Source organism: Hippopotamus amphibius, chromosome 3 (genome assembly GCF_030028045.1).
Source record: "Hippopotamus amphibius kiboko isolate mHipAmp2 chromosome 3, mHipAmp2.hap2, whole genome shotgun sequence".
Taxonomy (NCBI): Eukaryota; Metazoa; Chordata; class Mammalia; order Artiodactyla; family Hippopotamidae; genus Hippopotamus; species Hippopotamus amphibius.
In genome coordinates this window covers 198,762,244-198,785,202 of record NC_080188.1, presented here as the reverse complement: position 1 = coordinate 198,785,202, position 22,959 = coordinate 198,762,244, and the positions used below count along the sequence as shown (strand labels likewise).

Genomic DNA, 22,959 nt, shown 5'->3' with positions numbered 1-22,959 from the left:
TGGCTGCAGTCGGAGAAGATGCAGGGAGGCTTCTAGGTCCTGCCCGCCCCCTCCTCCATCCCAGCGGGAGGACAGACCCTGGCCCGGAGCACTGTATCCATACCCTTGGGCGTCAGATACGAAATGAGCTGAGGGGCACTGGGGGAGGGGGACGGGGAGAGGGTGGTGCCGGGGGCGGAGTGAAGACAGAGTGCAGACAGGCCGGGAGGGAGCTGCCTAGAGCATCTCCAGCGGACTTGGGGCAGAGCAAACAGGCCACGCGAGGCCTCCTGCCGAGCCGAGCCTGGAGATGGCTAGGAGCGGAGGTCACCGCCTGGGGCCTCATGGGGGCTGCGAGGGTTCTCTGGTGAGAGAGGCTTGGAGGGCCGAGCAGAGGAGAGTCAAGAGCTGACCGAGGAGTTCCCTGGACCACTCAGGCTGCAGGTCAGGGATACATGCATATGCTCACGTGTGATGACATCCCTATGCACAGTGTACTATATATTAACACATTGTTATTACATGGTATTAGTTTTCATTTTTCTCAAATTGTGGTACAATATACATAGTATAAAATTCACCACGGTCACCATTTTTAGTGCACCATCCGGTGGCATTAAGTGCCAGCATCCCCCACGGTGCGGAGGGACAGGCCTGCCTCTGCTCAGCCAACCCAGGCAGACCCCCAGGAGCAAGTGCATGCAGCAGCCTTCACCCTTGACTGCCGCTGGATACCATGTCACAACGGGGCACGCCCGAGGAATGCAGGGGCCACAGAGGAGAACCTAACCCAGTCTGGGCAGTGGAGGAGGCAGTCAAGGAAGGCTCCCTGGAGGAGGTGACCAAATAGTGCTTCCTCCTCGGCTCAATAACAACAGCAGAAGAGGCTTAAGGGGAGATGCTGTGTGCTGTGCTGTATGCCTTACATGCCCAATATCAATTAATCCTCTTACTAGTCCCGCGAGGTAGGAACCTTTAGAATCTCCACTTCATCGCTAAGGAAACTAAGGCTCAGAGAGGTTTAGCCACTCACTCGAGGTTACACAGCTCACACACGACATCAGGATGGGATGCAAGGCCTCCGCTGTCTGCGCGCGTGCGCCCCAGGCTGCTTCCTGAAGGACAGGGTGTCCTGAGGTGCGGACAAGCACACTGCCTGACCCACGGTCCTCACAGGACGGACAGAGCTGGTACCTGGAAAAACGTCTCTTTTCCTTTCTTTTTTTTTTTTAAATTTACATGTGAATTAATTTTAGTTCACACGCAACTTATTTTTTTTTAAGATTTAGTATTTATTTATGTATGTATTTATTTTTGGCTGTGTTGGGTCTTCGTTGCTGCGCACAGGCTTTCTCTAGTTGCGGTGAGCGGGGACTACTCTTCTTTGTGGTGCGCGGGCTCCTCATTGAAGTGGCTTCTCTTGTTGCGGAGCATGGGCTCTAGGCACGTGGGCTTCAGTAGTTGTGGCTCGCGGGCTCTAGAGCACAGGCTCAGTAGTTGTGGCGCACGGGCTTAGTTGCTCCACGGCGTGTGGGATCTTCTTGGAGCAGGGATCGAACCCGTGTCCCCTGCATTGGCAGGCAGATTCTTAACCACTGCGCCACCAGGGAAGCCCCTGGACAAACATTTCTAAAGCCAGTGGATGTGAATTCATTTTCATGTTCACTAGGAAATGGTACCTAGCACAGTAAACCCTTAATGACACAGAGATGTAAGGTTTCCTTTTGAATTAAATTTGAGTAAAAAAGGGAGCCTTTTTGTAAGGTCTCAATCCATGTCTAATTAAATTCTTCCAAGTGTCACATAAAAATATTATGTTTACCAACTGGGTTTTTTTTTTTCCGATTGTGGTAAAATATAACAATACACAAGATGAAATCAACCGTCTCCAAGTGTACAGTTTAGCGGCACCAAGTCCATTCACATGTGGCACAACCATCGCCACCTTCTTCTCCGGAACTTTTACATCTTCCCACACTGAAACCCTGTCCGCATCAAACACTGACTCCCCAGCCCCCGCCCCTGCCACCCTTCCTCTTTCTGTCTCTATGAGCTGAACTGCTCTAGGGACCTCACATGAGTGGAATCAGTCAGTATTTGTCGTTTTGTGCCTGGCTTATTTCACTTATGTCAAGGGGAAAATATTACTAGAAATCACGGCTGAGGAGGTCTGTTGACGTGGCAACGGCTCAGGGGTGACTGAAGGTGGGAAACTGTCAGGTGGGGACAGCAGAGGATTCGCTCATGCCCCTGCTAAGGACAAGCCCAGAACTGGGCCTGCGTTGCCGGGAAATGCAGGAAACGTGCTGGAATAGGAGGAAGAGGCTGTAGGCAAGGAGGAAGAGGGGGCCACCCAGGGAATCAACCAGGCGGTACCTGGCTGCCCTGGGAGACCTCGTGCTCCCAGTGCCCGGCGTGGGGCTGGCCGTCCTCTCTGGAAGGCCCAGTGGGCAGCTGCCTGCGGACTCATTCACGGGCTACCCCCCACCAAGGGTCCACTTTCCGCCACCTGCCTGATGGGCAGGTGCCCAGGCCCGGGCTCCAAGGGGCTTGGACGCAGACACGGCTGAGAAACAGGCAGAAACCAGCGGGTGATGCCTGTGTCACAAGGGCCTGAGTCAGTGAAGGAGGTGAACCCGCGACAGGATCCGCGCAGACAGAAGCCTGAGGCTGGGACATCCCGGGGCTGGGCTTCCGGGGTTGGAACAGTGCAGGCACTTCCTGAAGGAGAGGAAGCATCCCCACCGCCTCCCCCATTGGCGGGGGAGGTGCGGGCAAAGCCCAGACCCAGGGCCAGAGTAGGCCAACGCCTGGCACCACGGCCCACTGGACCAGAAATGCCAGCATGTGAGATTTCATATATATCCTATATAAAGATATATAACGTAAGAATAGATGTAATACATATAGTGACTGTATATAGGTAATTATAGATAATTATGTGTATGTGCATATAATATGTTGACTTTATATGTATATATGTTTTTTAAAGTCCAGAATCTTGTGATATTTCTAGAGAAAAATATTAGCTTTCTAACATGTGATTTGTATTGGTGTTGCCAGAGGCCCCTTTACCAGTTTCTACGGTCAGTACATCTATTTCTGAAGACAGAATATTTACGCAAGAGCCATCAGTGTCTTGAGAAGTAGTTCCTTTTTAAAATTCGAAACTATCGCAAGGAATCTTCTTTTGAAACAGGACAGAATTCTAATGTGAATGGAATTACCATGGGGGGAAAAAAAAGAGCTCCAGCCACGCTCTCTCCTGTGCGACCCTGCCCAGGGCGACACCATCTCTTAATGAGAGGAACTCTACCCCCCCACCTCCCTGCCGGCCGAGAACTTTCTGCTTCAAGTTGCTGATGCCGTTTCAATATGTTACTTCAATTCCTGGGTCTGCTCCTTCCGAGTCACGTAAAACCCTAAGGGGACAGAGAGAGGGCTGCCGTCTCAAACGGTGAAAGTATGTTTAAAATATTTATCCTCCATCTCGATTCAGATGCAAACATATACTTTCTGAACAAGGTTAGGTGAGTAAACACCCACCTGAGTTCCTGGGGAAACAGAGACTGCGTTTGCCACCAGGAAGCCACAGAGCAGGTGCACGCGCGCGCGCGGATCCCTGCAACACCCATGAGCGGGGCTGAAGAAGGTAGCGCAGGGGCTGCCACGCACCGCGGCCCTGGCCCGGGGCCCCTCTGTCCCCCGCCCTGTGGACGTGGCGCCCTGGCCGCGGGCCCTGGCTTCGGGAACGATGTCGCTGCTCTCGGGTGAGCTCATCCACCTCCCTGGGAGGGCGAGGCCCCGCGGGCGAACCAGCCGGGCCTGCACTGCGGGGCTGACGTCACCCACCCCGCAGGGGCTGCTGCCCGCCAGCTGCCAGTGGGCTCGAGTGAAGGGCACATTCCTGGCTGAAGTCCCCTCCCTAGCAGGCTGGTGGAAAGCCCCGGCCAGCCCCGGGGCCCTGGTGCAGCAGGAAGGGCGGAGGACCAGGGAGAGCGGGCCTGGGAGGGCCCTCAGCCTGGTCGGAGGGGCGCGGGGCCGTGGGGGCGGGGTTGCGGCGTGGCAGAGAAGTGACCCTGTTGATGGAGAGAACAGAGGAAATGCTGTGCAGAAAGCCCGAAACTGGGAGTCTGCCGACCTCAGTCCCGCCTCTGCCGTACGCAGCCCAGGTCCCGCTGGGCGGCCCCCAGCCTCCTTCCCCAAATGAGGACAGACTGTCAGTTCTTTGATCCCTTCTCTCTGGCTCTGAGCACCTACTGCTCACCGGCTGCTCTCCATGGAGGACCCTAGGTAACCTTCAGAGCAAGCCCGGGAGATGGACGGGGCATGAGCCGCATCTGAGAGACGGGAAAGCGGGGACTGGGAGCCAGGAGTACCCAGCCCAGGACCGCCGCCCCATGAGGCGAGCTGACCCCAGCACGGGACCAGGATGCCGTCTCGCCTGGTGCCACCACCCCTCCCTGTGCCCCCCTCAGCCCGGCATCCTGTACCTTCCACCCTCTGCCTTCTTGTACCCATTCCTTGCAAACCCCAGGCCCCATCGGTCCTCAGAGGGGAAGGCCTGTGGGCCTCGGATTCACACGGGTTTTGTCCAGCCCAGCAGTACGAAGAAGAAAACCCAGCGGGAGCAGAGAGGCCAGCCTTTCACCCACTGGTTAGAGCTAAAGGGCTTCAGCCTAGCCAGAGGTCACCAATCGGGGTCAAAGGTGATAAGTAATGGCATTACTTTCTTTAAGGAGTGTGAGGAGGGACATCCACCTGTCCGGTTAGTTGTGGACCGCACGTCCGCTGTGCGGTGGACGTCTGGAACCAGATGGGCCAAGTGCCGCGGCCTCACGGAGCTTACGTGCTCGTGGGAGAGACCATCACCAACAAGAACCTACCTACCCGGACGGCACGTCTGCTGGGATGGGGACGGAGGAGAAACGTCAAGCAGGCAGAGAGGACAGGACAGCTCGCAGCGCTGGGCGGAGAACGGCTGCGGTTTTCCTCAGGGAGGTGGAGGCCATCGCAGAGGGGGACGCTGACACAGAAAGTTGGAGGAGGTGCGGGGTGACCGCCGGGTGCGGGGACGGCTCTGGGGAAGGACGTGTCCGTTCACTGCCCGGGGGCGGGGGCAGAGCGGAGCCGTCAGAGGGGCGATCGCAGAGGTGGGGGACCCCGGCTTTCCCTCAGAGGGTTTTGGAGATCAAAGGGCGGAGGAGCAATTACTTGGGGTGAGAGAGTAGGTTGGGCGCGTGGAGGTGGGTGAGGTGGTTGGATTCGGCCTGTATTTTGGACCTAAAGCCCACAGGACGTGCCTCCAGTTAGAACAGAAGGTGAGAGAAAGGGGGCAGTCAAGGCTGCCTCTGAGGTCTTTGGCTTGAACACCTTTCCAGAAGGAAGATGTTTGCATTTATTAGGGGAGGAGTGTTTGAAGAAGGTGAGGAGTCGGGCTGGAGCGTTTGGAGTCGGAGTTGCAAGTGGACAGGCCGCGGGGCAGCTGGACCCTTGGGGCTGGACTTCGGGGGCCATCAGGGCTTCGATGGTGTTTACTGCTGACAGCACAGTGAGAGGGCGTGAGGACAGAGAGAGGCCACTCCCTGCGCTCTGGGCGCTCAGCGCTGAGACCAGGGAAAGGAGGGGAGGAGCGGTGGCCCCGAGGGGAGGCCCGCAGGCCAGCAGGGAGCCTGTCCAGGAGGAAGGCGAGAGCAGTGCTGTCACGTCTCCCACCAGATCAGAGACGCAGTGAGGCCTGAGCCCAGTCAGCGCCAGAGGGGCCAGCCTGGCGGGTCTGGGAGACCACGGGGCCCTTAGGGGAGGGGAAACGGGCAGCGCTGGAAGGGGACGGGCTGGGGGTGGGGGTGCGAGACGGGTCGGGCGATCTTCTAAAATGGAAGAAATGAAAGGAATTAGAAGACTTGTGAACACCAACGAGACTAGGCCAGCAAAGGGGGAGATTTCGAGGGCGGAACAAGGGCTGCTGGACCCTGGTCCTGACCAGGCATCCGTCGGGGGGGGCGCACAGGCTGGGAGGAGCGCATCTGGGCCAGGAGGGAGGAGGCGGTGGGAACGGGGTGGAGGTTGGAGGCTGATGGGCGCCACGGTCCGCGGTGCTGAGAGGTCTCTCCTGATTCTTTCATTGGAAACGGAGCAAGGCCCTTGACTGAGCGTGCGGAGGGAGGGGATGGGGGAGGGGGTGAAACGATGCTCTAAAAGCTGGGGGGGCGGGGCGGGCGTCAACCAAGGAAAGGCCGCCCTGAGGCCTCCTGCGGGGCACGGTCAGGAATTTAAACCAGTTGCTCAATTTCTGTTCGCTGACATTTTCCGGCGGTAAAGTCCTGGCCGTGGGGGCTGTCCTGTGTACTATGGGAGTCTTAGCAGCCCTGGCCCCGCCCCAGCAAAACCACTGTTCACCCCGTTTCCAAACCACGCACGCTCTTCCGATGACATGCTCCGCAAACTCCCTTCACGCTCGACGTGTCCACTCCTCGGGCCCGGGGGGACACCCTCCTCTCCTGGTGCTGCTTTCTTCCTCTTGGACCCCGCCTTCTCCTCCTCCATCTGTCCTTGGACCTCTTCCCCTCTGTCTCCTGCACGCTTTCCCTGAGCGAGAGCCAAGCCCGAGCTTTAACTCTCGTGGGTATGGGCTTCCTGACCCCAAAGCCTGTATTTTGGGCCCACGTCTGCCTCCTGAACATCCCAAGCCCTTAAATCCAACGAGGCGAGCCGTCAGATCGGCGGCCCTTTCTCCTAAAGCTTGGCACCCGCCTCCCCACCCCTCCGTCGGAACCTTTGGGTGGTCCGGACTCTGGCCGGCCCAGGTCGCAGCCCTGAGCCCCGCGTAGGGCCTTCCCGTGCCCGCCCCGCCAGATCTCCGCTGCAGTCTCTCTGCCCGGGTCCTCACCCCTCTCACTGGGAACCGTAGCAGCCTCTGGACGCTGTCCTTGTCTTCAGTTTTACCCCATCAATCTCCCGCTGCTCTGCCACCAGCAGGATGTTTCCAGAAAGTAATTATGACCCTGTCACCCTGTTATAAGCACCTTGACCCCCTCACGACCATCACCCTCAGGACCTGCACACTTCTCAGCCTCACTTCTTGCCGCCCTGCCTGGAAGGCTGGGCTCCAATCCTACCCAATTTCTTACTGGTCTCTGTATAAACGGGACCAATTCAGGCATCTTCACCTTTTCACGTGATGTTCTTTCTACCTGGTTGCCCCCCGCCTCTGTCCCCGGGCGAGTTCCCACCTGACCGAGCCCACCCACACTGGGTCCCAGGAGCTGTGCTCTGCTCTGTGGCTTCAGTGTCACTTTGTGAGTACGTTCATCACGCGAGTCACCCAGTGTGCGTAAACACCTGCTCACGCGTGACCTCATGAGGGGACAGTCCTCGTCTTGGCTTCTTCTGTGTCATCGATGCCTGGCACAGAGATTCTTCAATGAATCACCATTTTTAATAGAGGCATAGTATCCTATTATAAATAGATGAGTCATACTTAAGTTAACCTGTCCCAAATATTGGATGTGTTGTTTATTTCACTTTTTTGGAATTACTAATGTTTATCTTTCAAAATGGAGAAGACGTATGTCTTTTTTATTTTAAGAGCAATACGGGCTTTTTGTAAAAGAAAATTCAGACAATACAGAAAGGCATAAAAACAAAGCAAAAATCATGCATACGCCCACCATGCAAGGATGGCCTTTGTCATCAAGCTGACCTAGACCTTTTCAGACTGTTTTCTGTGCGTCAAAAACCAAAGTGGACACGTATCATATGCGCTGTTTTATAAGCAGCTTAACAGTGTCTCACGAACATTCCATGTCATTAGATATTCATATATCATTTTTAATGATTGCGTAGTGTTCCACCATATGCATGTGACAATTTTTTTTAATAAATCCCCTCTCTTTGGATGTTCTGGTTGTTATCAGGATGCCATGACTCTCCTTATAGATACGTTCTTGTACTCTTATCTAATTGTTTGCTTAAAATATGGTCCTTGACATAGAGAGTAGACCTATGGTTGCCAAGGGAGAGGGAGGTGGAGGTTAGCAGATGTTAACTGTTATCTATAGGCTGGATAAACAGCAAGGTCCTACTGTAGAGCACGGGGGAATATATCCAATACCCTGTGATAAACCGTGATGGAAAAGAATAGTTTTTAAAAATTGTATGTATGTGTATAACTGAATCACTTTGCTGTGCAGCAGAAATTAACAACACTGTAAATCCACTCCACTTCAATAAAGAATATTAAAGCTGAAAGAAAATATCGTCCTTGAAGTTGCATTGTTGAGCTGGACACTTGCACACTTCTGACACGTTGGCCCAGATGTTCTCCAGGAGGGCTGCATGATGGCAGGCTTCCAACAGCAGCGTAAGCAGCACCGGCGCCCCCACCAAGAGCAAGACCGTGCCTTTCCTCCTCGTCACCCTTGGACGGGGGAAATGTTTTACGTTTCTATTCTCTTTGAGAGACTATCAAGCAGCCTGGAGGCCAGCAACTTTCAGGGAATGACGTGGTAGATGCTTGATAAGTATTTTCCGAGGGGTGGATGGGTGAGTGAAGACAGGTGCGTGAAGGATGCACAGCATCTGGGATCCGGGCCTCGGGTCACAGACGCTGGATTCAAGTCCTGGTGCCGTTGCCTCAGGTTTGTGCCCTCTCAGACCAGCTGCTGGCCTTGGCCGCATCTCAGTTTACTCAGCTGTGAGCTGGAGATCATAATTCCTACTTCATGGGATTACCTTGAAGTTAATGAGATGTCGTGCTTTAAAACAATGATATAGGCATTTTGAAAGTAATACTTACATATGGTGAAACGTTCAAATAGTACAGCAAGGTATACTGTAAAAAGTCTCCTTCTCACCCACCCTGACTCCCCCTCTTATTCCAGAAGTAACACAGGTTTACTCTGTGTCCTTCTAGAGACTCTTCTGCCCCCGGCCCCACCCCCCCACACACACTGTCGTGTACCTGCTTGGTCCACTTAATCTGTGTAGGAGACTGGCCCACACATACTCAGAGAGGGCAGCTACCTCAGTCCTTCTCGTTCACTGCAGTCTACACAACCACTTCTTTATGAGCAGACCTTTAGACATCACGCTTAAAGCATAATCTCTGGAATCAAATTGCTCGAGTCTGAGTACAATTTCAAACTTAACAGCTGTGAAACCTTGAGAAACTAGCCTTAGTTCTCTGCACCTTGGTTTTCTCATCAGTAACATAGGGGTGATACAGACCCACTTCAAAAGGTGGTTGTGAAGATTTAGAGTTTGCATATGTAACATTCTAACAATACGTGGCACGTAGTAACCACTCAATAAAGTGACTTATTTTTTAATTTGTTTCCAGTATTTTATTATTTTCAAAAAAAAAACCTCTGCCGTGAGTATCCTTGACCCAACCCCCCACCCCCACCCCCGCAAAAAGAACCAATAGGCACAGCATGTAATAGCTGGTGACCTCGACATGGAGAGAGAATGGATGGCGGGTGTGTTTCCACTCAGCACGCAGAAAGCTGAAATGGTGTCACTCAGGCCCTAAGAACAAAAAAAAAGTCAGATAAACTACAGACTCGGAGAGCTGGGGTCACAGGGCAACCAGGTATCCTAGAGCCCAAGGAAAGACAGGCCCCTCCAAGGAGAGGGGCAAGCGACAGAACAGTGCCTGCTGTCACTCCCCCACAGCCCTCTGCAGGGGTCAGGAGCCAGACGGGGCGGTGGCAGAGCGCAGAGCCCCCCTTGTGGGGGAAGGCAGGGGCTGCACCCGGACCGGCCCCCAGAAGAAGCAGGAAAAGGAGGAGGAGGAGGGAGAGAGATGGCGCGGGAACAGGGACAGAGAAGCTCCAGGTGTGGGGGTGGCAGGAAACCGCTGGGAACCCAGGGTCCCGTCAGAGCAGCGGGTCTGCAGGGTGGGGAATCATGCCCCCAGGGACATTTGGCAACGTCTAGAGACGTTTCTGGTTCCTTAGAGCTGGGAGGAGGGAGGGCGCTGCGGCATTTGGCTGGTGGAGGCCAGAGACGCCACTGAAGGTCCACGAAACCCAGGGCAGCCCCTCGGCAAGGAGTCACCCAGCCCCAAAGCCCCCCACGCGCAGGTGAGGAGGCCTGGGCGGCAGGCCTGCAAGGGCGGAGGAGAAGCAGGACACTCCCCGCACAAGACCTGCCACGGGGGGAGGGACGGGACCACTGGCAAGTTCCTACCTTGGAGGCCCGGGCACATGGGGACAAGGGGACCTCCTGACCCCCGGCCCCGAGCCACCGGCACAGCAAGCACCAAGCAACTGCCGTCTACGCAGAGGAGAGTGGGGAGGGAGCGCCTTCTGCGGCGCAGGTGCAGAGGCACCCGGGCTGAAGGCCGGGGTGCAGCAGGGACTCAGAGAACGCCAGCGCCGGACGCCAGACACGTGAGAGGCCAGGTGCACGTGGTGGGGGTGGGCGTAGGCAGTGGGGCAACCGACCAAGACCGTCCCAGCGGCAAAGCTCAGACTGCCCTGAACCCCTGCCCAGCTCGACTCAACACCCAGGACACACGCGCGCGCACACACGCGGCCTAGCAGACGAGGCACACCCATCCCCAGCCATATGTGCTGTTTTTCTCAATCTCTACTCTTCTACACAGATGTCCAGCATTTAATACAAAATTATGAGACATGCAAAAAAATATCAAAGAAGGAAAAAATTTCTTTTATCAAGAGATTTGTCAAGAAAAAGTTTCTGGGACTCCCCTGGTGGTGCAGTGGTTAAGAATCCTCCTGCCAGTGCAGGGGAGACAGTACCATCTGCTCTGGGAAGATCCCACATGCCACGGAGCAACCAAGCCCGTGCGCCACAGCTACGCAAGCCCGCACGCCTGGAGCCCGCGCTCCACAACAAGAGAAGCCACTGCGGTGAGAAGCCCGCGCACCGCGATGAAGAGTAGCCCCGCGCCCCACAACTAGAGAAAGCCCTTGTGCAGCAACAAAGACCCAACACAGCCAGTAAATTAATTAAGTAATTAATTTATTTTTTAAAAAAACGGCTCTGAGAGAAGAATGGCTTCCATGGGATCATCGCGGAGGAAAGAAAGAAGAAATAAAAGGACACCCGAATTTGCTGTGAATCTCTGGACAAAGTCCTAACTTCTCAGAGGCAAACTGAAAGGACTGATTCTTGCCTCTGAGTGACTGAAAAGGAAGAGATACCGTGGAGGCAGTAGGTGTAAATAACAGCCCTTTGAAACGTCTTCTCACCCATTCATATCTAAATGGGAAATAGTTTAGTTCTTTTATGGTAATATATACGCAATCTAATTTTTTCAGAAAATATAAAGTTATTTTCTGTGATGCCGCCCAGAGACAGCCACTAACACTTTACAAAAGTGCACCCCTGCCCACGCAGCGAACGTCAGCCCGCTTCCTCCCCACTGAGCGGTCCGTCGCGGACAGCTGCACGTCAGGGGGCAGAGCTGCACAGCGTCACTGCCTGTGGGCTGCCTGGGATGAGGGCGAGAGTCTCTACGGCAGTGAGTCTCACCAGCCCCCTTTGGGTGACACTTAGGTGGCCACTATTTGTCTGCAACTGTCCCACAGCCGTGGTGAGAACCCTAGCATGCATATCCTTGGGCACCCACCCAACTGTTTCCTTTGGAAAAGTTCTCATGTGAAACTGCCATGTAAAACGCATGCATGCTTCTCAAGGTTTTTAGACAGCTTGTCAAACGGTTCTTCAGGAAGTGTCTCCGAATTCCCACCTAGACCAATGGTGGTGCAGGCTGTTTCCTCACACCCTCGCCAGCCCAGACATCAGGGGTGTTCTGTTTACCCTCTGCCAGCTTGGTGTATGAGAGGCGGCGCCCCTCCTAGGCTTACGCTGCTTGCACGTCAGACGATGCTACGGAAGAGACCACATGCTCTGTCTGCATCCTCCAAACCCCAGCATCTGCACTGAGTTTCCCTCACAGCTGGAAATCAGCTGGAGCACCAAGCCTGCAACAGAAGGACTCTAAATCCCAGCATGCCCTGCAAACCCAGGGGGCAAATGAGGATGGACCAAGGGATGCTGGGACTTTCCTCCTGCTGCGGCCTGGGTCACTGGGGCTGGCAGGTGTGGAGTTGGGCAGGTGAAGCTGAGTCATTCAGGACACTGGGTGTGGCTTCCTGGATCAGCTCCAGAGTTGACATGAAGGTTCCAGTAACGGGTGGCTGAGCTGGGCTAATTGCTGCTGGTGCGGCCCCAGCCCAGCCCTGCACGTAGCAGGAGGGAGGAAGAAGGGGAGGGGGGAGGGGGGTGTAGGGAGGAGGGGGGAGGGGAAGGGGGAGGGGAGGGGGAGAGGAAGAGGGGAGGAGGGGGAGTAGAGGGGAGAGGAATGGAGGAGATTGGGGGGGTCAGGACAAGAATGAGGAGGCTACTGTGAGGGTCTCAAGAGCTGACACCTCGCTCTCCATCCTCCCACGGGACCCCTGGGAAGCGTCCCAAAACCTATTCTGAGGGAGCCCCCACCCCAGGCGCTTCTCTAACTGCGCACCTGGCAGTGGGGGTTCAGGCGGAGTCCGTGGTGGGGCTTAGGAGACAGCGGCAGGAAGCCAGGCTCCAGACCCTGGTCTCCCACCTTCTGGGCTGTTTCCTCGCCCTGCACAACCTCGGTTTCCCCGCCTGGGAGAGGAGGGTCGATTCTGCCTTGCAGGCCTGCTGGGAGGCTGCGGGGGCTTTGCTCCTTGGGATCTCGTGGGCTCCGCAGTCCTGGGTGGCCCTTCGCTCCTGGGCCCCTGCACCAGCACAGCGGACACTCAGAGAGAGGAGGGGTGAGTGGCAGGTGCCGCTTGGCACCCAGTAGGTGCTGCCTAGCGGTCAGCTGCTGACCTTGAGCTCAGGTTCTGCGCACACGCTATGTGTCTTGGAGCAAATCGCCTGCCTCCTTGAGCCTCAGTTTCCCCATCTATGAAATGGGCTTGTTCGCCTGGATCTAGTGCCCTGTTCCACAGTCATTGGTAGATGGTTACGATGCAGGACTCACCTGGGGCACTGCTCTTCCTGAGCAGAGGTCGGTTTCAGGAAGTCTGTGAAGAGCTGTTGCACAGCGATCGCACAGGGAGAGGGGCCAGGCCGGGTCAAGGCTGCCGGGCAGGGGCGGCCCTTGGGCACCCTGGCTAATCAGCTATGCCCAGTGCAGGGGCACCCACACTCCAGGGTGCGTGTCTGCATCCTCGATATGTTGTGTGCCAAGTGGGCTAAAACGGGTCCGGAGGTGAGAAAATCTGATGCTTCCAAGTGTCAGGGGCTCCGGTGCCCTGGCCTCCCAGCTGGAGGCGGCTGGCTGGGCTTCCACTCCCGGGTTTGACCCCCATCGCGTCTGCTGACCGACAGCCTCAACGCTGCAGGACGAGGAGGCTCAGGACCAGCTCCTCGTCCGGGGGCAGGCAGAGACGTGTCCACCCAGGGCTGAGAACTGCCTGCTTCCGGGCCACAGGACCCTGCGTGGCGGTGACCGTGGTGGCTGTGGGGACGCTCGGTTCTGCCCCCGCAGACCGCAGTGTGGCGGAGAGCCGGCTCCGCGCGGCCAGATCTGGTTTCAGAGAAGCCACCATCCCATTTCTCTGGGAAAACTGTGCGGATGTTAGAGAGTTGGCCGCCTCTTCCTGGTGTAGCGCTGCGGCCCGTGCACCTGCAGCAGGAGGCCTCGGGGGCAGCTCAGGGGCTCTGAGGGGAAGGGCGGCGGCCCGGGAGGGGCGTGGGGGTGAGTGCTCTGCTCTGCCGTCGCCACTTGGGAGTCACTGATCACTTTTAACAAGGCCCAGGGTTTCATTCTGCGCAGGTCCTGAGTGGGGGGAGGCCGGAGTCCAGCTCGGGGAGGGGGAGCAGAACTGCTCCAAAGAGGGGGCAGGCGATGAGCGGGCAACTAAGGGGCTGGGGGCTTAGTGCACTGCGGGGGCAGGGCTGAGGCTGCGCGGCTGTGGGCTGTGCGCTGTGATCTGTGTGTGTGCGTGTGCGCGTGCGTGCGTGTGTGTGAGACTGTGTGTGTGAGTGTGTGTGGGAGAGTTTGAGTGTGTGAGTGTGTGAGAGTGTGTGTGTGTGAGACTGTGTGTGTGAGTGTGTGTGTGGGTGTGAGTGTGTGTGGGAGAGTGTGTGGGAGAGTTTGAGTGTGTGAGTGTGTGAGAGTGTGTGTGAGTGTGTGTGGGAGAGTTTGAGTGTATGAGTGTGTGAGTGTGTGTGTGTCAGTGTGTGAGTGTGTGTGAGACTGTGTGTGTGTGTGTGTGTGGGTGTGAGTGTGTGTGGGAGAGTGTGTGGGAGAGTTTGAGTGTATGAGTGTGTGAGAGTGTGTGTGAGAGTGTGTGTGTCAGTGTGTGAGTGTGTGAGTGTGTGAGAGTGTGTGTCAGTGTGTGTGTGTGTCAGTGTGAGTGTGTGAGTGTCAGTGTGTGAGTGTGTGTGTGTGAGTGTGTGTGTGTGTGAGTGTGTGTGGGAGAGTTTGAGTGTGTGAGTGTGTGAGTGTGTGAGTGTGTGTGGGAGAGTTTGAGTTATGAGTGTGTGAGAGTGTGTGTGAGAGTGTGTGTGTCAGTGTGTGAGAGTGTGTGAGTGTGTGAGTGTGTGTCAGTGTGTGAGTGTGTGTCAGTGTGAGTGTGTGTGTCAGTGTGTGAGTGTGTGTGTGTGAGTGTGTGAGTGTGTGTGAGTGTGTGTGGGAGAGTTTGAGTGTGTGTGAGAGTGTGTCAGTGTGTGAGTGTGTGTGAGACTGTGTGTGTGAGTGTGTGTGTGTGGGTGTGAGTGTGTGTGGGAGAGTGTGTGGGAGAGTTTGAGTGTGTGAGTGTGTGAGAGTGTGTGTGTGTCAGTGTGTGAGTGTGTGTGAGACTGTGTGTGTGAGTGTGTGTGTGTGAGTGTGTGTGTGTGTGAGTGTGTGTGGGAGAGTTTGAGTGTGTGAGTGTGTGAGTGTGTGAGTGTGTGTGGGAGAGTTTGAGTTATGAGTGTGTGAGAGTGTGTGTGAGAGTGTGTGTGTCAGTGTGTGAGAGTGTGTGAGTGTGTGTCAGTGTGTGAGTGTGTGTCAGTGTGAGTGTGTGAGTGTCTGTGTGAGTGTGTGTGTGTGAGTGTGTGAGTGTGTGTGAGTGTGTGTGGGAGAGTTTGAGTGTGTGTGAGAGTGTGTCAGTGTGTGAGTGTGTGTGAGACTGTGTGTGTGAGTGTGTGAGTGTGGGTGTGAGTGTGTGTGGGAGAGTGTGTGGGAGAGTTTGAGTGTGTGAGTGTGTGAGAGTGTGTGAGTGTGTGTGGGAGAGTTTGAGTGTATGAGTGTGTGAGAGTGTGTGTGAGAGTGTGTGTGTCAGTGTGTGAGAGTGTGTGAGTGTGTGAGTGTGTGTCAGTGTGTGAGTGTGTGTCAGTGTGAGTGTGTGCGTGTCAGTGTGTGAGTGTGTGTGTGTGAGTGTGTGAGTGTGTGGGAGAGTTTGAGTGTGAGTGTGTGAGAGTGTGTGTGTGTCAGTGTGTGAGTGTGTGTGAGACTGTGTGTGTGAGTGTGTGTGTGTGGGTGTGAGTGTGTGTGGGAGAGTGTGTGGTAGAGTTTGAGTGTGTGAGTGTGTGAGAGTGTGTGTGAGTGTGTGTGGGAGAGTGTGTGGTAGAGTTTGAGTGTGTGAGTGTGTGAGAGTGTGTGTGAGAGTGTGTCAGTGTGTGAGAGTGTGTGAGAGTGTGTGCGAGTGTGTGAGTGTGTGAGTGTGTGTGTCAGTGTGTGAGAGTGTGCGTGAGTGTGAGTGTGTGAGTGTGTGTGAGTGAGAGTGTGTGAGAGTGTGTGAGAGTGTGAGTGAGCGTGTGCGCGCGCGCGTGTACGCGGGGGGAGGCGGCGGCCCAGCCGGCGGAGGCACCGCGCAGCCTCACCAGCCTTCACGGGGCGCCCGCCCTGCGCCAGGCCCCGGCCTGTGGAGGCGCGGAGGTGAGCAGGCCCCGCCTCGCGCAGAGGCCGCGCGGCCCCCGGGGCGAGCGCTGTGAGCAGACGGAGAGGCCTCCCCGGCGAGGGACGGGCCCCCGCGGGCGGGAACGCCCCTCCCCCGCAGGCGCCCCCGCCCCGCCGCCCCGCCGCCCCGCCCCCACCCCCGGGGGCCACGCCCCGGAGTCCCGCGGCCGCGCCGCGCTGTGCGGGGCGGGCAGGGAGCGAGGCCCGCCCCGTGGCTCCCCCAGGCCCGCCGGCGGCCCGGCTCGGGTGCCCCCGCTCCCCCCGCCGACCTTGGGCCAGCCTCCAGCCCCAGCCCGGTCCCCGCCGGGGGACCGCAGGAGATAAGGAATGAGGACAGCACCTCGCAGACGGGAAGCGGCAGGACAAAGGTCGGCGGGCCGTGCGGGCCGGCCGCCTCGGGCGCTCCGGCACCGGAGGAGGGGCTGGGCCCGGGCGGCGCCGCTCCCGCCGGGCGCCCGGCTGCGGTGCCTCCTTCGGCGGCCGCCGACGCGGATGCAGGCGGCGGCTCCTGGGCGGCCGCGCTCAGAGGGCACGCGGGCAGCGGGGCCGAGCCTCTTAGAAGACGCGCGTGGAGAGGTGGGCGCTCGCAAGGAACGAGCCGCTTCGGCCGCGACCCCCGCCCATGAAGCCGCCCTTGCCCGGCCCCCGCCTTCGGAAGGGGAGCTGCTTCCCAGGCGCGCCGGGGACTCCGGCTTCTCTCCCGCCGCCCCGGCTCCTGACCGACGTCCCCGCCCTCCTCCCTCCCAGGCCCGGCCTCCAGAGTGAGCCCCAGGCACCCACGCACACGTGTGTTTTCCTGAGCCCTTCCTTACCCGCCCCGCTTTGGTGAATAATCTGCTCTTTCTAAGACAACTCAACAGCCTTTCAAATGCACAAAATGGCTTGTTGACGTGCTCCCTGGAACTCAAGGCCTCAGACTTCAGGAGCTCCCTGCTGGGAGACGCTCTTCGCGCCGACCCCCACCTGCAGCCCCCACGCGAGCCCAGACGCCTTGTCCTGTGCAGACAGGGCAGCCCCTCTCGGCGTCTGCTGAGGACGGCCAGCGCGCGGCGGGCCGGGGGACCTTGGCCGAGGGGCCGGCAAGCCTCCCTCTGCGTCTGCGACCCAGGGAGGGGTCACACGGGGGCAGCGGCGTCCGTGGTGCGGCGCAGGCCAGGCCGTCGTCACCTCCTCCCCCGAGTCCTCCTCGAGCGCTCCTCTTGCTTTGTTTGTTTTTCCCTCCACGAGATCACAACTCTGATTTCACGTCCAACAGCGAAAGCTCGGATTTATCTACAGACATTCAGCTTGCAGCCGGCCCGGCTGGAATGCACAACATCTGCTCCACAAGGCCGGACACGCAACTGCAGACTCCTTAGTGGACGCCAGTGCACACGGGCCTGGCAGCGGGGCAGCGGGTGGCGGGGGCCTGGCTGGGCCCAGGGTGCCCGGCAGGATGGCCTCACCGGCAGCCTCACCGGCCCTTGGCTCTCCCGCAGCCCCAGCTGGGGAGGCCTGCACCCCCAGCCCTCAGCCTCTGCCTTCTCCTCTGTCCTGCAGACCCCTGCCCTGGTCCCCTCTGTGGGCCAGAGCCCTGGAGTTCAGTACACAGGTAGCTAAGACAACGGTTAGAAAAGGTCCAGGAGGCACTTTATTGGAGGTCTCTGCCCCCGTTCCCAGGAGGAGGTGCCGGGAGCCCCGCCCCGAGGGTCTCAGCATCGCCCCACCCCTCACGGGTTCAGCCCGGGCCGAGAACAGTCAGGGTGGCCACGAGCACCCGGTGGGGGAGGGGCGGGAGGGGAATTCTCTTAGAAAAAATAGATCTCTATGTACATCTCCGTATTCATAGCACATAAATTAGGGGGTGCTCCGAGCCCCGCCCGCAGAGTCCAAGCACTGAGTGGGGCGGCGGATGCCAGTCCAGAAAGAGAGGGCCCTCGCAGGACCCCGGGCCCCCGGCCTCCTCAGCTAGGTCCAGCCTCTGCAGGAGGGAGGCGTCCACCACTGGGGTCTGACCAGGCCTGACGCGGCCCAGACAGAAGGAGCCACCAGGGCAGCTGTGGCCTGCGCACCACTGCCTTCAACACCAGGCTTGTCATTCCAAGCGGAGCACAGGGAGCAGAGGCCACCGGCCCCAGATGGCAGGACGATGGCCAGCAGGCTGCAGAGCCTCAGCTTGTCTCACGGCGCAGGGCGCGTGCCCAGATGGCAGCCTGGTCGTCCTCCCCGCGGGGCTGGGGGCTGCAGCCTCAAGTCCAAGCCTCGGTCCCAGGGCTGGTCCGACGCTCAGTTCCTGTGGCCGGCCGCCGCCTCCTCCTTCCAGCCGCTGGAGTTTTTGCCGAACTTGTAGACGAGCCGTCGGCCGTCCACGCGCTCCAGGATCTCCCGTTTGTAGTAGTACCTGCGGGGAGGGGGGGGTCAGGGGTGCCTGCACAGGGGCCCACCTGCCAGGAATCCTCAGGTGACCTGCCCCGCTGGGCCCCGGCCCGGCCGCCTGGGCCCGAGCCGCTCCCTGCACGGAGGGGCCTGTGCTCCACCGCCCTGGTGTCTGTGGCCGCGGCTCTGTCCAGGGGCCCATCCTGAAGCCCGGTGATTTTAGGGCTGGAGGAGAGCTTAGCGGAGGTCTGGGAGGAAACCGCGGTCCAGAGACGGCATCGCGCCAACGGCGTGGGCTGTGGCTACTGCCCTTTTACCACCAAGTGCCTTTCGTAGGACGAGCCTCTCAGGTGATACAGAGGAGTGGTCAGATCAAGCGTGTGCCGCGGGCCAGCCAGCCGCCTCCCGGGCTCTCCCCCCGTCCCGAGGCGGCCGGAGCCTGCGGGTCCTCGCCAGGCGGGACTCACGCCGGGCGCGGGGCAGGGCCCTGGCAGCACCGACGGCTGCCCGGCTGGGGGAGGGGGGAGCGCACCTCATGGCCCGGCTCAGCTTCTCGTAGGTCATGCTGCTGTTCTTCTTCTTCTGCCCCCACAGCTGGGCCACCGCCTCCGAGCGCAGGAACTTGAAGACGCCCTCCTGCCGGTCCTCCCACTTCATGAGGCCCTCGTTGAGCTCCGGGTGGATGAGGATGTCGCGGATAAACTCCCACAGGTGGGTGCCTCTGGGGGCTACGGGGCCCGGCTCCGCGTCAGGCAGGGGCCCGGGGCACCCGACCCCCGCGACCCTGTCCGTCCCAGCGCACGGTCTACCGCTGGCCGCCTCCCCCCTCGCCGCCGCCGGGGAGGACGGCGTCTCACACGGCCCCGCGGTGAACGCGCTCGGATACGGATCGAGTGTCTGGCTGGGAGACGAGAGCCGCCGAGACGCGGTACCGCCGTGAGGGGCGCGCAGTTTCCAGGGGCCACAGTGAAAAAGCAAAGACACCAGCGGGCGGTGAGCGCTCGGCAGGTACAGGACCCTCTGTGGGCGGGACATCCAGTGGCAGAGCCAGTGTCCCTCCCTGAGCCTGCCCAGCACCGCCAGCAGGTGTGTCCCTCAGGCAGGACGAGGGGAGGCAGGGAGCCTGGAACCCCCGCTCCCCTGCCCCGTGTGGGCCCACGCGGCCGGGCTCAGCCACGAGGCGGGCCCCACGTGCGCCCTGGGCCCGTGCACAGGAGCACGCGGAGGGCCCAGCTCAGGGCAGAGGACCCGGCCGCCCCCTCACCGTGCTTGTTCTTCTTGCCCTCCAGACACTCCCGGGAGTCTTTGCTCAGCTTTCGGGGCCGGCCCCGTTTCCGCTTCCCATGCTTGAGATCCCCCTTCTCGTCAGGAAAGCCGTCTGTGGGGGGGAGACGGAAGGTCAGGAGAAGGAGGGACGGGGGGTGCTGGGGGACAGCCCCTGCCAGGAAGGCCCCGTGGGGCAGGGGGCAGGGGCCCAGCGGGACACCGGTGGGGACCAGGAGGCTCCCTGCACTCACCCCCGGAGAGGAGCTTGCTGTCCGGAGTGTCCAGGTCCACGTCGCTCCCGCTGGAGTCAGAGGCGTGGGGGCTCTGAGACGTGCCAGTGCCTGGGGGGTGGGTCAGAGTGAGCCCTCCCGATCCTCCCCGGAAGCCCAGGGTCCAGTGCCCGGCGCCAGTGCTCAGGGCATCTGGGCAGGGGAGGCCTCGGGCAGGTGCCGAGGGCTCACCTGCAGTGGAGACGTCAGAGCTGCCCGGGGAGGGGGCCCCCGGGCCGAAGCTGCCCGGGTAGAGAGGGCTGGCCTGTCTGCAGTCCTCCAGCATCTCCTGGGCGAAGGGGCTTCCCTGGTCTGGGGGGAGGAGGCGAGCGTTACAGGGGGCCTGACTCTCCCGGTTGGGGCGGGGCGGGGCAGAGAGGGGACAGGACGGGCCGGGAAGGACTGAGACGGGGGTCTCACCGAAGGGGCCCTGTTCCCCCAGGGGCTCTTGGGGCTCCATGCTGTCCTTCTCCAGGAGCTCCATGATCCAGCCGAGCTCGTCGGGGAAGCTGGAAGCTGATGAGAAGGGGTCAGGGCCGGGGGCTGCCCTGGCCTCCCCCGGGCTCTCTCCCTGGCCGCGCCCTCCAGCCAGTCCCCAGACCAGCCTCCCTAACCGAGGAGGGGCCGGCGGGAGGCGGGCTCCCCTGCAGGACTCACTGAGGTCCCACAGCTGGGAGTAGAGCTGGTCCCCCAGGGGCCCGAAGACCAGGCGCAGGTCCTCGGGGGCGCAGCGGCACAGCGCCGCCCCGTCCATGTCGCAGCGCGAGAGGTCGATGGTGCTGGCGTCGTACTTGTGCCTCGCCACTTGGTAGCTGACCCAGTCCAGCACCTGGGCCTTGGACCAGCGCTGGGGCTGCTCGCCGGACCAGCTGGCCTTCTCTGCAAGGGGCCAGCGCGGCCACGGTCAGCCCCCTCTGGGGCCCGCGGGGGTTCCGGGGTCCCGCCTGGCCTCTCCGAACGCCCAGCCAGGAGGAGGGCGGGCGGTGGCGCGCACAGCAGCGCGGCTGGCACCCCCGCCAGGTGCGGCCCCCAAACCCTACACCCCAGCCTCTTGCAGCTCACCCTGGCCCTCCCCTGCCTGATCCCTCCCTGTCCCGGGATCTCCGACGGATGTCCCCTCCTCCCAGATGCCCAGTGCCTCCTGAGACCCACCTGGGCCCTCCAGGGGCGCCTGCGGGCTGCTCAGAGCCAGCACCAGGTCATCGGCCCCGAAGGCGGCCGCAGAGGGGACGGAGGCCAGGGTGGGGTCCTCCGCGCTGTACATCGTGCTGAAGTAGTTGCTAAACACGTTGCTGATCTCACAGGTCGCGGCCATGAGGCCACCTGGGGAGGGAGGAGGCGGCTGGGGAGGGCCAGGGGCCTCCCCTCACCCTGGGGCGCGTGGAAGAGCCCCGAGGGCGCGAAGGTCCGCACCTCTCAGGACGCCCCCTTCTCAAGAGGGGCTGCAGGGTCTCAGAGCCTGGCGGCGGAGGGTGCGGTGGGGGCTCTCGCTGGGCCCCCTCCTCTGCCCACCTGCGCCCGTGAAGGGGACCAGCCGTGACGGCCACTCTGTCCTTCCCAGGGACAGGCCCTCGGGACACCGCCCGGCCCTGCACGCCTGCTCAGGCAGGTTCAGCACCGAGTTCCAGCAGCTCCTCCCCCATCCCCCCGGGCCAGGCGGGGGAATGTGACAGGCGGGGGTCCTACCTGGGCGGCTGAGGGCGTGGCGGGTGGGTTTAGGGGCAGCGGGCGGGGGGAGATCGGGGGAAGCTCCCCAGGTAGCGCTCAGGCTCTGCCGCGCTCCCCGTGTGAAGTAGAGGCTCCGCGCTCCGCCCGCGTCCAGGCCTTTATAGGCGCCCGCGGTAACCTGAGCCGGCGGCTCATTGGTCGAGGGGATTTCCTGGCCTTTAGACTGGGCTCCTGGCCCCAGGTGATTTGCATAGTTTGTGCCACTTGGCTGGGAGCCAGGCGGCGGTGCTGGGAAGTCAGGCCGGGCCGGTTTAATGATTGTCAGGGTCCGTCCCGCACCCTCCGGGGCTGGGTGCAGGGCCGTGGCCTGCGCGGGCGGCGGTGCTGGGTGGGCACCTCCCCTTTCGGCCACCCTCTGGCTCGGGAAATTCCTCAGGGGGGCCAGGCCAGGGGTGGCTAGAGAGGGGAGGGGTGGGGAACCAGGGTCAGGACTGGGTCCGGAAGGCTCCAGGCCCCCACAGGTCTGCAGGTCTGAGGACGAGGGGGCCTCGCGGGGAGGGAAGATACGGAGGCTCGGGGATCCTCCCCACGACACCCGGCTTCAGGATGGAAGCCTCTCCAGACACCAGGCGACGTTCACGGGTCGCTGGGTGGGGGCGGCCCGCCCGCTCCCCAGGGGCCCGGCGTCCCCGGCCGCAGGGCCCCCGCTGGCCTCGACTCTGTCGGCAAGGCCTCGGCACCCTCTGCCCGCCAGACGCCGTCCACGCCTCAGAGTCGCCACGGTCCCGCCTGCGGGACCTGGCTCTGCTCGGACGTCCCTGCCAGCCCCTGGCGGAGCCCGCCGGGGCCGCTGAGGGAGGGGCCCGGCCCACGTGGCCGTGTTTACCCCGTACCCGGCCGCCATCTCGTCTCCTCGCCGGCTCCGCGGCACCTGCCGGCTGCCCTCTAGCGTCAGAGGCGCGACTACCTGGGCCGGCTCGGTGCTCGGCAGAGGTCAGGCCCTGTTAGCAGGGGCTCCATCCAACCCTGACCAGGACCGTCAGGAGGGGACCCCCGTTTTACAGACAAGGAGGTGCCGCTCGAGGGCTGAAGGCTTGCCCGGGCCACGCGGGGCTGGCTGAGCGGGGGCTGAGGTTTAAATCCCCAACCGGTGCTCCTTCCAGACACCCTCGCCCTCCCTGTGGGCAAGGCGACCCCGCCAACCCGCGTCCCCCCTGAACTCCGCCCCAACCGCAAGGGCCGTGTGCTGCAGACGACGGAGACCTGCGTGGGGCGGCACAAGCTCGTGAGGGGGCGGGAGACGGGTGCTGGGGTCTCTTCTGTCTCCCACCCGTGAAGACCTCATACCTCTGCAGGTCTCGTCCAGATCTCGCTTGTCAGGTGTCAAAGGTGCAGCACCCGTGCGTGTCTTTCCTCTCCTCCTTGGTCACCGCTGCCGTCCTGGGTGCCGGTGAAAGGCCACGCCCCAGCCCACTTGCTTTAACCCCCGCAGGACGCAGAGGTTTGTCTCAGGAATCTGCTGCTCCCATCTCT

General features: G+C 60.4%; 1 protein-coding gene across 1 annotated transcript; it reads right to left on the bottom strand.

The window, feature by feature from the left end:
• Positions 1-17,645: 17,645 nt before the first annotated feature.
• Positions 17,646-21,229, bottom strand: ELF3 (E74 like ETS transcription factor 3). The gene is made up of 8 exons (XM_057727269.1): positions 20,911-21,229; positions 20,416-20,637; positions 20,179-20,274; positions 19,951-20,070; positions 19,741-19,830; positions 19,488-19,601; positions 18,756-18,951; positions 17,646-18,248 (listed from the first exon to the last, which is right to left on the bottom strand). Exons 1-8 carry the CDS (start codon positions 21,071-21,073, stop codon positions 18,134-18,136), a joined length of 1,116 nt encoding a protein of 371 aa, XP_057583252.1. The 5' UTR covers positions 21,074-21,229; the 3' UTR covers positions 17,646-18,133.
• Positions 21,230-22,959: the final 1,730 nt, after the last annotated feature.

Coding starts and splice junctions, on each gene's coding strand:
- ELF3 (XM_057727269.1), bottom strand. CDS start 21,073: ATGGCCGCGACCTGTGAGATCAGCAACGTGTTTAGCAACTACTTCAGC. Junction 20,638..20,910: donor GGCGCCCCTGGAGGGCCCAG/GTGGGTCTCAGG, acceptor GGCCCCTTGCAG/AGAAGGCCAGCTGGTCCGGC. Junction 18,952..19,487: donor GGGCAAGAAGAACAAGCACG/GTGAGGGGGCGG, acceptor CGGGCCCCGTAG/CCCCCAGAGGCACCCACCTG.